This window comes from Saccostrea echinata, unplaced genomic scaffold (assembly GCF_033153115.1).
Source record: "Saccostrea echinata isolate AGI-Se365-2 ecotype Australia unplaced genomic scaffold, CSIRO_AGI_Sech_v1 ptg000019l, whole genome shotgun sequence".
In the NCBI taxonomy this organism is placed as follows: domain Eukaryota; kingdom Metazoa; phylum Mollusca; class Bivalvia; order Ostreida; family Ostreidae; genus Saccostrea; species Saccostrea echinata.
The window spans coordinates 912,876-929,066 of record NW_026889768.1 but is presented as its reverse complement, the minus strand read 5'-3'; the positions used below and the strand labels follow the sequence as shown (position 1 = coordinate 929,066).

Sequence of the window (16,191 nt, the reverse complement as noted above, 5' to 3'; positions counted from 1 at the left end):
TATGCAGCTGCGCTCAGCCTCAAGCAGTGTTTTTATTTTTTGTCAGCTGACTTGGTGTACCTCGATCCCGAGCTAAATGACTCTCAGGCTCAAGCATAGAAAATTAAAAAAAATCCTTTGTTACAACGCGAAATATAATAACAACACTAAATGTAATAAACTGTAATTGTTACATTTTGCGTCGAGATCAACGCAGAGAGAGAGAGAGAGAGAGAGAATTTTATTTTTGCTGGTCTGCAATGCACATGATTTGTGAAACAGTATTGAAATCGATTGTCGTATGACGTCATCAGCATCACGAGGAATATTCCGGAATATTTATGCCGTTATCGTTTTTAATATTAGTTAGCGGTAGTTAAAGTCCGGCTATGTATTTACAATGTCCGCCAAAAACGAACATCTGCTGCGTAAGAAAAACGGACAATTTACCAAGCGAGGACATAGCAAAAAAGTACTTGGATTAAAAAAAGGTTTGTTAGCGCGCTTAGCCAAGAACAGGGGTGAACCTTTACCACCGATTCATTCGGAAGGTGACCGGAATAACATTGATCACACTGAATGTGAACAATTCGTGCACTTAGATCATGATTATTTTGGTGTAGAGGAAGAAGTGACTGTGTGTGATGATGGATATCCCTCTATAGACAACGGTAAAAGCTATGATTGGCGGGTGGGTAGACGTATTGTGGAATTGAGCGTTCTTGCAGATGGGTTAAGGGCTTGTCAGCTTTGCCAGTCCCCCCCTACATTTACATAACTGCATAAACGAACGAAAGTTTGGACTTTCCCAGATCTTGGAAATTAAGTGTGAAAGCTGTCAGCTAGTAAACGACGTTGCCACAGGAAGCCGTCATCGGACAGAAAAGGGGGGGCTGGCATGGGATGCCAATACAAAACTAGCAGCAGGTAAGATGGCCAGTGTAAAATAACATGATAATTTGTCGTTTAAAACTTCCAATATTGCATCATTTATTTCAATAATACAATAGACGAAAGTGGATCATTTAGATTTGCTATTACATCAAATATTTCTATCCAATTTCATATTGTATTTATGGTGTTATAGTCTAACACATATATATTTTATGTGCAACATAGGTATGGTCAATGGAGGGTTTGGAGAAAGCCATGTTAACACTCTTCTGGCAATGCTCAATATTCCTGGAATATGTCATAAAAACTTAAAAGAGAGAGAAAGGGAAGTTGGAGAGAAGCTTGAGAGAATGGCAACTGCATCATGTTCAAGAAATCTGGCAACTGAAGTACCTTTGTAAGTATAAACATGGATAATTCATTTAGAAACACAAAGAATTGATATATGTACTGATAGTATTAGAGAAATTATGAGAACATAAACTATGAGCCTTCATTCTAGCATATTTTATGAAGTCTTCTACTTATTTATATGCCCGACTTTCCACAAATTTCTTTTATTCAACAGTTTGCACTATAGTTAGATGTCAGTACGGTATTATGACGTCAAAGTGGATATATTCATACTCCTCCATAGTAGCTCAAGAGAAAATGAACCTTTTTTAATTTGCAAAGTATCTTATAGAAAATATTTGAAAAATGTAAATGTTTCTTGATACTATATTATATACAGTCTGCGATTATCTCATAGAATTTTGGTAGCACTGCATAGGAATACAGGAAATTACACACAATAATTTATCAGAATTTCCACTATTCATGTACTTTAGAATGTAGAGCTCCCTTTGTGAGTGACCACTTGTTGCACATGCTATCTGTAAGTTTTACTGGCTATGACCATCACTTTTATGGTTTATTTCTTGTAGAACTGATTCTCAAGAGGATGGCATTGTTGTAAGTTTTGATGGAGCATGGCAAAAAAGAGGCACTGGCAGGTCTTATAATAGTCTTACTGGTGAGATGTGTTTTGACATTATTCTTTTACTGATAAGAGTAACAATTTATATTTTCTGTACAGTTGAAGGAACTTTCTAAAAATAACTGAAAATGTCTTTCAGGTCATGCCACTCTAATAGGGCAGAAAACAGGAAAATGTGTTGGATATGCACTGAAGAGTAAGAAATGTCGTATCTGCAGTGCAGCTAAAGAGAAAAATGTAACACCAAGAAAGCATAACTGTAAGAAAAATTGGGAAGGTTCTGCTAAATCAATGGAACCAGCCATGGCCTGTGAAATGCTACAGTCTGTCTTGGACCAGGGAGAAAAAGTAAAATATGTTAATAATCAGAATGTTTTTCCAAAGTAATCTTTGAGATGATTCTGAATAAGCCTTATATCATTATTATTTTACAGGTATCCGCATTAGTGATGGACAATGATAGCACTACGATAGCTAGAGTGAAGTCAACTGTAGACAAGAACATCAGAAAGCAGTGCGACAGTAATCACACAAGGAAAGGGTTCACGGCTTCCCTCATAGAACTGAGCAAGACCCACAAGCTACTGCGAAACACTAAAGTCCGCTCCCACATTGAAAGATGTTTCAGCTACAGTATTTCGCAAAACAAGGGCCAACCAGAGCAACTAGCCATTGGACTGAGCAGTATTATTCCTCATTTGTACGGTGTGTAATGAAGGTCAACTAGAAAGTTTGCTGAGTGAGATATTAGGACTACTTTTAAAAGTCTGTTGAAAAACTTATTGCTTTCTGGGTAATGGTTGTTATCACGATTATGTAATGATATGTATATATTCCTAATGAAGTATTATCTTGTGTAGGTGAGCATTCTAGTTGTGGAACCTGGTGCAGGGGTAATGAGGAGGGATATAAACACAAGGAACTGCCATATGGAAAACCACTTGATGACAAAGACCTTAGAGTGGCCTTGCAGTCTCTGATGGAGAAATTCATATCAAGATCATCTGAATTGGCCAATATGGGGTCCACTCAGTCAAATGAAAGCTTTAACCATATGGCAGCTTCTAAAGCACCAAAGAGATTGTAAGTACATGACATACCTGTGCATACTATAATTAAAATAGTTCTTGAATTTAAGTTTGAAACTTACATGTCTGTGAGCAAATTGTTACATGTACTCAGCCCCCATAGCATTAAATATTTATAAACAATAGCAATAAATATATAAGAGCAGTGTAGCTTATTTTGCAATACATCTGTAATGCAGGTTTTATGGGGGCTCAGAAAGCCTTGCCTCAAGGCTCTCTGCCACAGTTTGCCAAAAAAATGATGGTTTTGAATACATATCTGAGGTAGAATGTGTTACGTGCAGCCATTCATGATTTGATTTTTTTGATGTTACTTATCATGTTTATATTTGCCGAATTTCGGGCATTATTTTTGTTCAGAGTAATTTGAATATTGTTTTATGTCTGTTTACATTTTCTTTAATTGCACCTTATTTTTACTTTTTTATTTTTTTTTTAATTTGGGACTCTACCAACTAATATTTATAACATTAATTCTTTCTAATATATGTATTAAATAATAATATAAACTTAAAATTTTTAACCAGTGATATGTCTTGGAACTTAAAGAGAAGAATTTACTTTTAACTTCCACAATTATTAGTCCCCTACCGGTGAAACCGGAGGGGACTATATGTTTCCTCTGAGTCTGTCCGTCCGTCCGTCTGTCTGTCTGTCCGTCTGTCTGTCTGTCTGTCTGTCTGTCCCTCTGTCTGTCTGTCAGTCTGTCCCACTTGGTTTTCCGCACTTTTTTCCTAAACGCTTGCAGATATTGAGCTGATTTTTGGTATGTGAGTGTACCTTGATGAGTTACAGATCAAGTTTGCATTTCGTTCCGCTTCATTGATTTTTGACGGAATTACGGCCTTTTCAATTTTTAGGGGTTTTCCGCAATTTTCTTCTTAACGCTTTCAGATATTGAGCTGATTTTTGGTATGTGACTTTACCTTTATTAGTTATAGATCAAGTTTGCATTTCGTCCCGCATCATTGATTTTTAACGGAATTATGGCATTTTCAATTCTTAACGGGAACCAGATTACACTTGCCGGTAGGGGACTAGTATTGCTAATGCAATACTCTCAGAATGCTTGTTATAAATGTTTTCTCGTGTGTCTAATGAGCTGATATGTGTTTCAATGTTTAGTAATTAAGTAACTTTGATTTGTAGCTAAATAAGAGTTGCTCATTATCACCTGGTACATACACCATAAGACACATGAGACGCAAGGATGCTAAGCTGAAAAGAAAGCGCCTGAGAAATGCACAGCCAAGTGCCAAAAGAAGAAGACTGGAGCTAAAAGCTGAAAGGCAATCTAAGAATGCATCACAGTCTGTTCTTGAAGGTACATGTACATTTATTTAGTATGTACATTTATTTAGTATTGACTAATTTTTAGTGATTTCGTCATCTTTAATATATTTACTCATATGTTGATACAATCTAAAAACAAAATGATTTTTAAGGGAGATACATATAAGCCAAATATATGCTTAGAGGCTGAAGAAAACCTAGATATAGATGATATTCAACTGGATGCCCCTGTTGACAATCTACATACACATCCATTAGTGTTCTTTGATTTGGAAACAGGAGGATTAGGTTTGTTCATACTTAAAATTTCAGTACATGTATAATTTATAGGTGTTTGTTAATCATATAATACTTTTAAAATCCCTCTTGTAATCATTACATTGAGTATGCCAATATCATACGATCACACATTTTGGTTTCTTTCTATAGGAAGAACATCTGATATACTTCAAATTGCTGCAAAATGCAAAAATAAGGAGTTCTCAGTGTATGCCTTGCCCACTCGCTCCATCAGCAAGGAAGCGTCTGAAGCAACCTCTTTGACCTTCGATGGAAACAACCTCTGCTACAAGGGAGAAGCAGTCGCTGCATTTCCTCCACCTGAAGCACTCACCAAGTTTCTTATATTTTTAGAGTCTTTTGACCTTCCAGTGTTAGTGGGACACAACATTCAAAACTTTGACTTACCAATACTGCGACACCATTTGGGAAACTGTGATCTTCTTGAAAGATTTCGTAAGAATGTAACTGGATTTTTAGATACTCTAAAGATTTCCAAGAAATTATTGAAAGATATCCAGCTTCCAAACTACAAGCAAGAGACATTGGTTCAGAATCTATTAGGAGAGGAATATGAGGCTCATAATGCGATGGCAGATGTGACAGCATTAGAAAAGTTATATTACTCTAAGTTGTGTCTGTCAGAAAGTACAGTGTCTGAAAATGCTTTTTATTTATCATATTACACATGTAAAGAGTCTTTAGAGCCATTGTTAAGAGGCAAAGTTGTGTCAGCTTTAATACTTCGAAAATTGGTTCTATGTGGATTTACTTTGTCAAAACTAAGACAAATTCATGCTAGGGACCCAGAAAATGGGATTAGATATATATTTTCAGAACCATTGAAAGAAAATCCTAAGAGTGTAAGAATAACAAAATCCTCAAAGATTATTCAAAAGGTTGTGGATTATCTTAGTATGTAAGCATACATACATTTATGTACGGTACATATGTATATTGAACTGACATGTACATGAAAGTGGGGAGAAAATGTAGTCATAAGTGGAATAGTAGAAATGTAATATATTTTCAGTTTTAGCATTATTTCTTGATTGAGTTATTGAAGTGTCAATTATATTTCAAGATTTATTGAGTTAACACATCACTGGATTTAAAGATAAGAGTAGAAAATATATTGTGGAAGTCATAGAGAGCCAATGTATTTTAATACTTTTTACCAGGTAACATAAATATTGGTTTGCAGTTTTAGAAAGGAAAAACTTTGATTTACATGTATACTAAATTTTATGAGGTTTTAACCATTATTGAAGAAGTTGTAGACGTTTTAGAGACAACCATATTTTTCGAGATGAATTGGTAAGAAAAATATGTCTGTAAATGCCATAATATGTATACTGACAAGCCAAAATGGCTCCATATTGTTTAAAGACACAGTAATTTGATTAGTTTATGCAAAAATTTGCTTTAGATTTTGCATATTAATTAAATTTAATGTGATGTTAAATATGACAGCAATCCTAGCTAGTATCGTACAAAAAAACATACAGGGGAAGTCATACACAGACACCATATTTCAATATTTTTTACCAGGCAACACAATTATTTTTTTCCAATTTTGGAAAGGATATACTTTGAATTAAATACATACCAATTTTTATAAGTTTTAACCATTATTGAAAAAGTTATAGTCATTTTCGAAGGCAATACGACATTTTTTGATGTAGAGGAAAATGAGTAAAAATACACTGAAAAATGCTATGATATGCATACTGACAGGTTTAATGGCTCTATATTGTTTTAACAAATAAAATAGAGTATTTGTATTGTTTTATGCAAAGATTTGCTGTAGATTTTGCATATTAATATAGTTTTTATGTGATATTTGATTTAACAGCAATCCTCGCTAATATGTTATAAATAGTGTACTTATGTAAACTGCCACAGAATAAAAAAAAGGTTTGCAACTTATAAATATTTTTCTTTATTTTAATTCTTAAGATTTTATTCTTTAAATTTAAACAACAATTACATGTATTTAACCATGAAAACTCGAAGGGATTCTCTTTCGCTAGTCTAATCTTTACAAAGTTGCATCCTTCTCTTCCGTTGATCAAAATGTCTTCCCAAACAAGAACTGTAAAGCATTAATTTTGTAGTCATTGGTGTATAATTGATCATGTCTTTTGTGTTTGTTTGATACATAAGTACCAAAAATCGTTATCGTTGGGCTCGATGTTGGGCTCAATGTTTATGTACATGCATTATAGACGAGATTTATGAAAAACTCTGTAACACGTTCGTAGTTAATGCTTCAAAACAATGCATTCCTCAGGCAGGTTTTAATCCACGAAAGAGATTAAGGAACCACATTCTATCGAACGGAACCTCAGACGCATTTGTATATATACGTGAGGGTAGACCAATAGGCAAGCTTTCTGGATCGTATAAAAATTAAAAACGCCCGCTTTACACGTGCCAGTGAAAATGAATAGATTTCTTTTCTAAATTTCATGTGTGTGCCTATTAAAAAGCAAACTGATACACTGTTCAACGAAATAACACCCCTCCCCCACCCCCCACCCCCCCAACACACACACGCGCGCGCGCGCGCGTGTGTGCAAGCACGTTTTTTTTATTTGCAACACCTATGATTTGTATATCAACTGATTTTAAATGGTTAATGAAATCAATATATGAAGAAATCAGACCTATTGTAAGAATTTGCATATGTTTATTTTTCCTTTTGTTTTATTTTCTTTCCGTTTATTTTCTTCGTCCACTACTCAATTGAAAATTATTCTCAATCTGACTGACCAAAAAGTGTGTAATTACATTTTGCGTTGTTGCATTTTGCTTAATCTCGACGCAAAATGTAATAATCCTAAAAAGTCTGTCTTTACATTTTGCATTGTAATGCATTCTTCGTTGATATCGACGCAAAATGTAATAACGCAAAATGCAAAAATAATCCCGGTTTATTACATTTTGCGTTTTTATTACATTTCGCGTTGAAACAATCCTTGAAATTTTAATTTTTAGCAAGAATGCTATTCATATACTATCAGGATTAGTAAGTAGCCATATTTTCATTTTAATGAATATATATAATTTACAACAACATTAAGGGGAGGAATGGGGTGTTGCAAAATTTCCTCTTTTTTAAATAAAAAAAAAGTTTTTCGGTTGAGTGGTTATGACACGACCCCCCCCCCCCCCCCGATTATTTTTTGGTTGATCCGCCTTGTTAAGCAATGCTCTATCTTCGCCTGTTAATATGTGATCATGTACATTTACGTCAAATTTTTACCATCAATAAAACTGCCATCTATAAAACCACAAATATCCGAACATGTATCTGAAACCTTTTTAATGGTCAGAATGTTGGTATTACACGACATTCTGTAGTCCTCGGTTTGGGATTCCAATGTAAGTAGTAACACCTGTACAAAAACCACAGAAAACACAGAACATGGTCATAACACGATGAACCACTATGTTCTGACTGCTAATGGGAGGGTATTTTGGACGCTACTCGCGTTTATAATACCTGCAGTTATTACAGGTTTGTAGATATTCTTACGAATTAGTAATTCTAGTGTAGTACTTGAAGATTAGTTGATTCCTTGATTCAAATATTTTTTGCTGAACATTTTTAGCAGATTTAAGTTAACTATACACGTATATTTTATTACTGCAGTTTATTTTAGCTGCCCGAAAAGTTGGGTGAGATTTCGCGACAAATGTTATTTCTTCAGCAGCAGTAAAGATACCTGGACATCTTCATCGGTCAGAATTTTAGTTGTTTTTCTTCATTTTTAACACTTGCAAGATTTATATGATCGAATATCAGATTTTTTCCCCTTAAGTATTTCACCAACAAGAAAATTGGGCTGTTCCACTTTACATCTTCTTTAATTTCAACTGCAAATATTAGGATTTTTTTTAACCTGTTCTTAAAGCGTATTTTTTCATTGATGGATTTTTTTTCAGTACGTCTGTGCCGAGTTGGGAGGGACTCTGGCCCACCTGGAGACGAAGGAAGAAAGTGATTTCCTGGAGGAGATTGTGTACAATGAAGGTGTGAATTCCATTTAATCTTTACAGTTACCATGCTCTACTACATGTACCATGGCACCGGTTTGTTAAGAGGGCTGGGTGGTTGTGGCCATTTTCAGACTATATTGATCTCCTTTAGAAGAAGAGCTCCATATAAAGATATACAGAAATGATCAAATTTTAAAACTAAAATGTATGAAATTTTTCTTTGCCAAATGATAGTTGACAGCTTAAAATATCATATCTAACAAATAAAGTTATATCTGATGGTTAATTTGTTGACCCCCCAGCCTCCTTAAAATAAAGATTTTTAAAAATCTCCCGCTGTCGTGGTAGTAGATACAAACATTTATATTTTATAAACGTGCAATAGTCTTTCCATTATTCAAACTAAATAGATGTATCGGTATTTTGATCTCTCTCGATCTCTTTTTCTGATGACTAGAGATGAAAAGATTAAACTTTATCGTTATTTCCAGCCTACATTGGGTGCCTCAATGACGGGATTACTCGGCTCTTTGATGGAGATTTTTACTATAGTAAAGTGATGACCAATAAAATGTGTATACAAAAATGCAGACAACATTACTTCAAGTTTGCTGGAACACAGGTACTGTAATGTTAGGGACTTTAATTTTTTTTAATACTTTTTTCTTAAGAAAACTACATGTAAGACGATCATTCACATTTAATTAAGAACTTTCGACAATGATTTTGTGTTATTTATTTTATTATTTTTTGTTGTTGCTGCCGTGAAAATAATTAATTCAGCAGTTCTTTTGAATACAATATGTATACATTTTAAGGCCTTATTAGTCGATCAAGTGGTTTATTGCTAGTTTATTGCTAGTGATTTTCTTGCTTCACTATTATTTCATTGACCCTCCCTTCCAGGTCCTGAGTAAAGTCGCCAAGTATATTCGAAAGTCTTAGTTACTTAATTGCCATCTAGCAGACAAATTGTTTGCATAAAAAGAGAGCAATAGTTTCTTTTAAAAATGTGATTTTTAAAATGTCCTCTAGGTCATGGGTTCAAACCCAGAGTGGGGCTAGGTTGATCGTGAATTGAGTCTGTAACCCATAAATATAAGATGCTCGTATGTGATTAAAGATGGCTTGTGTATAGACTGTGTGTTCAAAAAATGTTGCTAATGTTTGTCAAGACCGATAGTCGACGTCTTTTCTTGTAGTATTTTGGACAGTGTTTCTGTGGGAACGCGACATGGAAAAAATTTCAAAAACATGGCCAGTCCTCAGAGGGAGAATGTAAACTACCTTGTTACGGAAACAAAGGGGAGAGTTGTGGAGGACATTGGAAATTATCCGTTTATTTAACAGGTATAATGTACGAACTTCACAATTAAGTTATGGTCTAATAATTTTTTATGCCCCCGTAATCGGAAATTTTGGGGTTATAGTTTTTGGTCCGTTCGTCTGTCTGTTTGTCTGTTAATCTGTTTGTTGTCTGCAAAAACTTTAACCTTACCCATAACTTTTAAATGATTAGTGCTATAGTGCTTTCATATTTCACATGTGTATTTCTTGACAAGACCTTTCTTTGGATACCAACTTTTTTGACTTCTTGACCTTGGAGTTTGATCTACTTTTGTAAAATTTATCCGTACTCTAACCATAACTTTTGAACAGTTGAAGCTCTGGCTTTCATATTTCACAAGTATATTCTGCGTGTCCAAACCTTTCTTTGGATACTAATATTCTTGACCTTTGAAATGGAACTATTTTGAAAACTTTTAACCTTGGCCATAACTTTTGAACTGTGAGCACTAGGACTTTCATATATCACATGTGTTATTCCTTGTGACAAGAAATTTCCTTTGGGTACCAACAATTTTTACCTCATGACCTTGACCTTGGAGTTTGACCCCCCCCCCCCCCCAAAAAAAATAACCCTGCCTATTACTTTTGAGCGGTTGCTTTTAGGGCTTTCATACTTCAGTTGTGCATTCTTGTGACAAGACCTTTCTTTTGGTACCTTTATTTTTTGTCCTCATGACACTGACCTTGGAGTATTACCTACTTTTTGAAAAAACTTTAACCTTTGCCATATTTTATGAATAGTTAGTACTAGGGCTATTATATTTCACATGTTTATTCCTTGTGACAAGACCTTTTTTTTTTGGTATCAACATATTTGAACTCTTGACCTTGGAGTTTGACCTAAATTTGAAAAAGAAAAACTTTAACCTTGGCTTTGAGCTTCCATACGGGAGGTATCAGTGTTTCACAAACACATCTTGTAGAATTACTGTCTAGCTTGTTGGGTATTCCAGAACATCAACGGCAGTTGGAAATGGGGATAATTTACGCTTAACGGATGAAGTTGTAAATATCGAGAAATCAACATACTAGTACTTAACTTTCAGAGTTATCACAGAGAAAACATTTGGAAATGTAAATAATATATGACTCGCGATCACGACATTCCCAGTATTAATTGATCATGTTTTTCGTGTTTGTTTGATACATAAATTAAGTACCAAAAAATCGTTTTTGTTGGGCTTGATATTTATGTACATGCATTATAAACAAAAGAAAACGTTGATGAGGTAAACAGGTCTCAATAAAATCAACAAACTTTTCATGTAGGCTATACCAATTTTTCCGAGTACCTGAGTACTCGATCGGAAAATTGTCCGAGTATCCCATTATGAAATATTGACCGATTTGACATCCGTAGTTCTTTGCTGTTGTTGCAAAGTACTACTGAAGTTTCGCCTTCACTGTTGTTAATGTATCTTTTTGTAAAGATTTTGAAATCCAATAAAGGTTTGGTAATTCAAATTAAATTTGGTTGTTGGGAATTATTTTCGCGCGTTCACACTTGCAAACAATTTTGCCCCTTTTTAAAATCACACAGTCACAGTTCTGTTTAAGAAATCATACTATCTTCCTTAAATTCGCCCGTCTTAAATTCGCCCACTAGTGTCTAGAGCGAAAGGGACGAAAATTTCCCTGTATACAATATTGAAAAAATGATTTTGAAGAATCTCTTCTTTCGAAAAGGAACTGTGAGTTTTAGTTGGATTACCACGCGTTGTTTTAGTTGGATTACCACCTTTAGAATTAACTCCAAGTTCATATTAAAATATAATTATAATAATAAATATTACAAACAACGACTATGTTCCTAAATATTTTTTTTTCAACTGGAACCAGTAAATACTAATCATGTAATCTAATTCTTTTTTCACTTCTGAATTACGGAATACAGAAGGACAGATGGTTTGCATTTTGCAACTCAGGCGTTTAATACAAGATTTCAATATCCATTTTATAGTTTTATCTATATTACCATCTTATATTTTTATCTATTTTAACAGTGTAAATGTAACCTCCTTCATATTTGACCCCATATTCTGACATAATCTTTAACAGAACTCCTAATATTTGTGTAACTGTGGCTCCACTGAAAAGATCGGGGTTGAAAGGAGGTGAAGAACAGGAAAACGTGGGAGGATTTTGTTTCAGATGGTATCTAACCTATCAATTCTATTGTTCTGGTATTATGACCCCTCTTTTCATAACCTATCAAATTCTATTGTTCTGGTATTGTGACCCCTCTTTTCATAAACTATCAAATTCTATTGTTCTGGTATTGTGACCCCTCTTTTCATAACCTATCAAATTCTATTGTTTTGGTATTGTGACCCCTTTTTCAGACTTCTTCCTCGTATATTCAGGCTAAAAAAGCAAAAGTTTGAAGTAATTTTTCGCAGAAAACTCCCAGGGTAAATATTTGGTTAAGATAAGAGGTAAAGGGATGTAGATTCAGCTAAATGTATATTCTAATCGAGGATAAAAAAAATAAGCTGACAAAAAGAAATGGAAAGTCTTGTGTCAATTTGGATTAAAGCAAATTATGAATTCCAGACACTGACATTGAACAAGGAATATACTGTAGACGTACTTTTTTCCACGTGGGAATAATTAACGCTATGAACGCGGTCACAGTTTTTCTGAAGAAATTTGTCACAGCGTACTTAAAGTGTATTTAGGAATGAAATTGCATTAAGGAGGATTTCTTCTCATATTTCTTGTATTTAAAAATTGTTGAAATTTTCATAATTTCAAGAAACTTTATCATAAAGTGATGGTATCAATTAGATTAAATTTGACCGTTTTATTTTAATAGCAAGGTCAGGTCAAGGTCATTATCTTTTTCTTTGACCCAAAGAATAAAAAAAATACTGTTGCAAATCATGCAATGCCTACTTCTATTTCAAAATATTAAATGTTTTTCTTTTTGCATAAAAAGATATTACCATATAGGGTCTATTAGATGATTCTACCAAATTGACATATAAATAGTTGAAATAAAATAGATATTGGCTAATCCGAATTTCCTCTGTTTTTCCTAGATTTTTAGGATATATTAGTTATTCTTATATGCTTTCTATATATAAATTTTTCATATTTTCACATATGGCAAAGTAGTCATATAAAGATGCAAACTGATACCAAGAAAAAGTTATGACCGTTTACTAAGAGAGAATATCACTTTTTACAGATTTTTTGCTCAGATCTGTATTTAGATTGGAAGCTTTTAAAAGCTGACAAAATTGTAGTTTGTTTGGAAAATTATATTTATTTTATATATTTTAAAACTTCACTCCATTATTATTAATTTTACTCACATTTGAAATTTTCTTAAAGTCTTTGATTGTTTAAAAATTTTAACTAAATTCATTGTTCTATAGTAATTTTGAGAAGCAGAAAAGGATTTTTCATGAAAGTATAATATGATAGATTGTGTACATATTATAATTTGCATCATTGATGCATATATAATATCTATGCGTTTATTATAACAGAAATATCAGCTTTTATGAATTAAAATGACTTAAATACACAATTTTTAATCACAAAATGATTATGATATTATCAAATTCGAAAGCATTTTAATTTTCGTAAGCAGTATTTAATGATCAGGAACGCCACTAGTATATTTACCTGCGTATTTAGATTTTTCGAAAAAGGCATCATGTATGGAAGGAGCCGTGGGGGGGGGGGGGCTGCATTATTTTCCATGCTTACTTGGAATTGAAATTTCCAGAGAGGGGTGTCGACATTTTCAGAATTGTTAACATGCACAGTCTGTTTTTTTTTAAATGTTCAACACTCAATAATGTTTAAATTAGTGGGTTCAAAGTTGACCAGGAGTTCATGACCCAGGACAAGCTTCAGTATAATTCATTTTGTAGTAAAATCCAATACATTTTTATTCGTTTTGTTTACTCAAATTGACCATAAGCATCTTGAAAGTACTTTGGTGTGTCTGTTGAATACTCTGTTGAATTCATTAGCTGGAGTTGATTGATTGTTGATTTACGTCCCGTTCGAAATTTTTCATTCATAATAAAGACTTCACCTATACCGATGAAGGCCTTTCCTCGACACTCAAGACCATTGAGCAGTGAGGGATCGTTATCGTGCCAACGCCTACCGTGACAGGGTTTTTAAGGTCTCAACCAAAAGACCCACAACTTTCACTTCAAAAACGCTTGGCGAAGGAACAGTTGCTCTCCATATTTTATCGACTTAGGTCTGTCGCAACCGGGCTTGAATCTACGGCCTTCCGATCACGGAGCGAGCACTTTACCGACTGAGCTACTGTGGCGGTCTGCTGGAGTTGAAGTCCTTTGGGAAAGGATAAATTCACCAGTAACACACGTTTCGGCTTCTTTACCTGTGAAAATACTGTAGATATATTACGGTAATTGTATATGCATGATTATCATAAACAACAAAAACGTTTCAAAATTATATTCAAATATTTATTACAGTTTCAGACTATGCTAATATTGAATGTAAATGAACAGTACCTAGGCACTCTTGGGGAAGTTTTAAATTGGATTCGAGAATTTTTCCTAATTTTATAATGACATTTCTGAAAAATGTTTAAATTACGAAAACGAAACTCTTCATTGTTAAATGCTAGCTTCAGTAGACCTCTAACCTCGTATAATTTTTCGAAAATCCACATTTATAATATATATTCTTCGAAACAGAGTATCTTAATAGGAATAACATTCATTTCTGAACATTACAAAACCAAATGTTATTTTTGTCAAGTTTGGACATGCCGCCAACAAGAGCCCTGTAATAATTCGTCATTTACTGGATATCAGTTATTGTAAATGAAATAGAATGACTATAAACAGATTGTACTTTGACTATATTTGTATGTTATAGTCCATTTAATCCAAGTTCCGAACATGACACAGCGTTTATATTTTTAACAATTAACCCTAGCTGCACTTAAATATGATTAAGATTTCATCAGTACATGACTTCTAATGAATTTCCATCCGGATATTTTTAATTTTTTCTATTGATATACGTTTGTATTGTGTTCTTTGTTTTCCAGAGAGAACATATCACACCTAAATGTAGAATTTAAAATAGAAACGACACTATGCTAGTTTAGCATTTTACCTGTAAGGGCAGAACATTACTTTTTTGTTCTACTAAGAGTTATTGCTAAAGAAATCATATACGAGTACTTGCAACAACAAAAAAAATTGCACAACTGTTACAATTCTAGTCATATGATGATTTGTTATGAGTAGGAAACACAAATTCAAGTCAATTTCAAAGGTTATGATGAAGCTGCATCTCATATGAATCAGCTTTCAATTTGCAGGTAATATTAGGTGAACGAAAGCAAAAGTATCAATTCTAGTAACTAGTAGATCATATACACGTAACAGTAGATCAAATACATGTGACTGTACGTCCTTTACAGGGGGCCGGAAGCACTGGGTAGGGGGAACAGATATGTTAGAGGAGGGAGAGTGGATATGGTTCCCAGGTAATACACCTTTGACGTATACCGATTGGCTCTCCACTGAACCAGACAACCAGCTGCACTCTTCATTAGAGAAGGAACACTGCATGTCTCTGTCTCCAAGTGTGTACGGATCGTACAAATGGAGCGACGAAATTTGCAGCAAACACTTGTTTTTTATTTGTGAAAGAAATGCTATAAAGACACGCCACCGTTAGCGCTAAATTTTACGATTTGAAAAAAAAGATCTTCAATACATGTATGAATGTATGATATTTCGTAACTCATGAGAGTTTTAGATCAGAGCGATATATTTAAATCTCGGCATAGCTCGGGACAAATCAATGATGATTCAGATCATATGCATTTGCTGAGTAATGAAAATTATACATCACTGAACAGCTGTGTCCAGTAAAGGGTGGACAATATTGCGACTTCTGTTGAAAACAAAATTGTGCAATAAATTCTGAATAATCGCTTAGGTTTGTGTATGGGCGTTGCTTTAGTGTAGGAGGGCCAGCTATTTGCAGAAGAATTCGATTTGTAAATTTTAGAGGGGTTACATGTACTTGTGGAATTATGAGTCGCAGCGTTAAGGAATGAAATAAAATATTAATACGGGTTTTGTTTAGGAGACCTATATTTACATTTCTGATAATCAGAAGCCTTGTTTTCAGATTATTACCTAAATCCACGAAATCTTACGTTTTGGATTAAATTTCCAGATTTGATTTCGGAATTTATATGAGTAGGAGTTCAGAAAGACCTTGAACATATTTTTTTAAAATATCAAATTCTTATGAAAACATAGTATTAATACCTTCTACTGATATGCCAAGAATGCTGAATACTTT

General features: G+C 33.9%; 1 protein-coding gene and 1 pseudogene across 1 annotated transcript; both read left to right on the top strand.

Moving 5' to 3' along the window:
- The first annotated feature begins 379 nt into the window (after window positions 1-379).
- On the top strand, window positions 380-5,897 carry LOC133189655 (uncharacterized; annotated as a pseudogene).
- A 2,059-nt stretch (window positions 5,898-7,956) lies between these two features.
- LOC133189654 (C-type lectin mannose-binding isoform-like) lies at window positions 7,957-15,582 on the top strand. Its single transcript, XM_061325055.1, has 5 exons — window positions 7,957-7,989; window positions 8,464-8,551; window positions 9,009-9,139; window positions 9,720-9,867; window positions 15,296-15,582. Exons 1-5 carry the CDS (start codon window positions 7,957-7,959, stop codon window positions 15,553-15,555), a joined length of 660 nt encoding a protein of 219 aa, XP_061181039.1. The 3' UTR covers window positions 15,556-15,582.
- The last annotated feature ends 609 nt before the right edge of the window (window positions 15,583-16,191 follow it).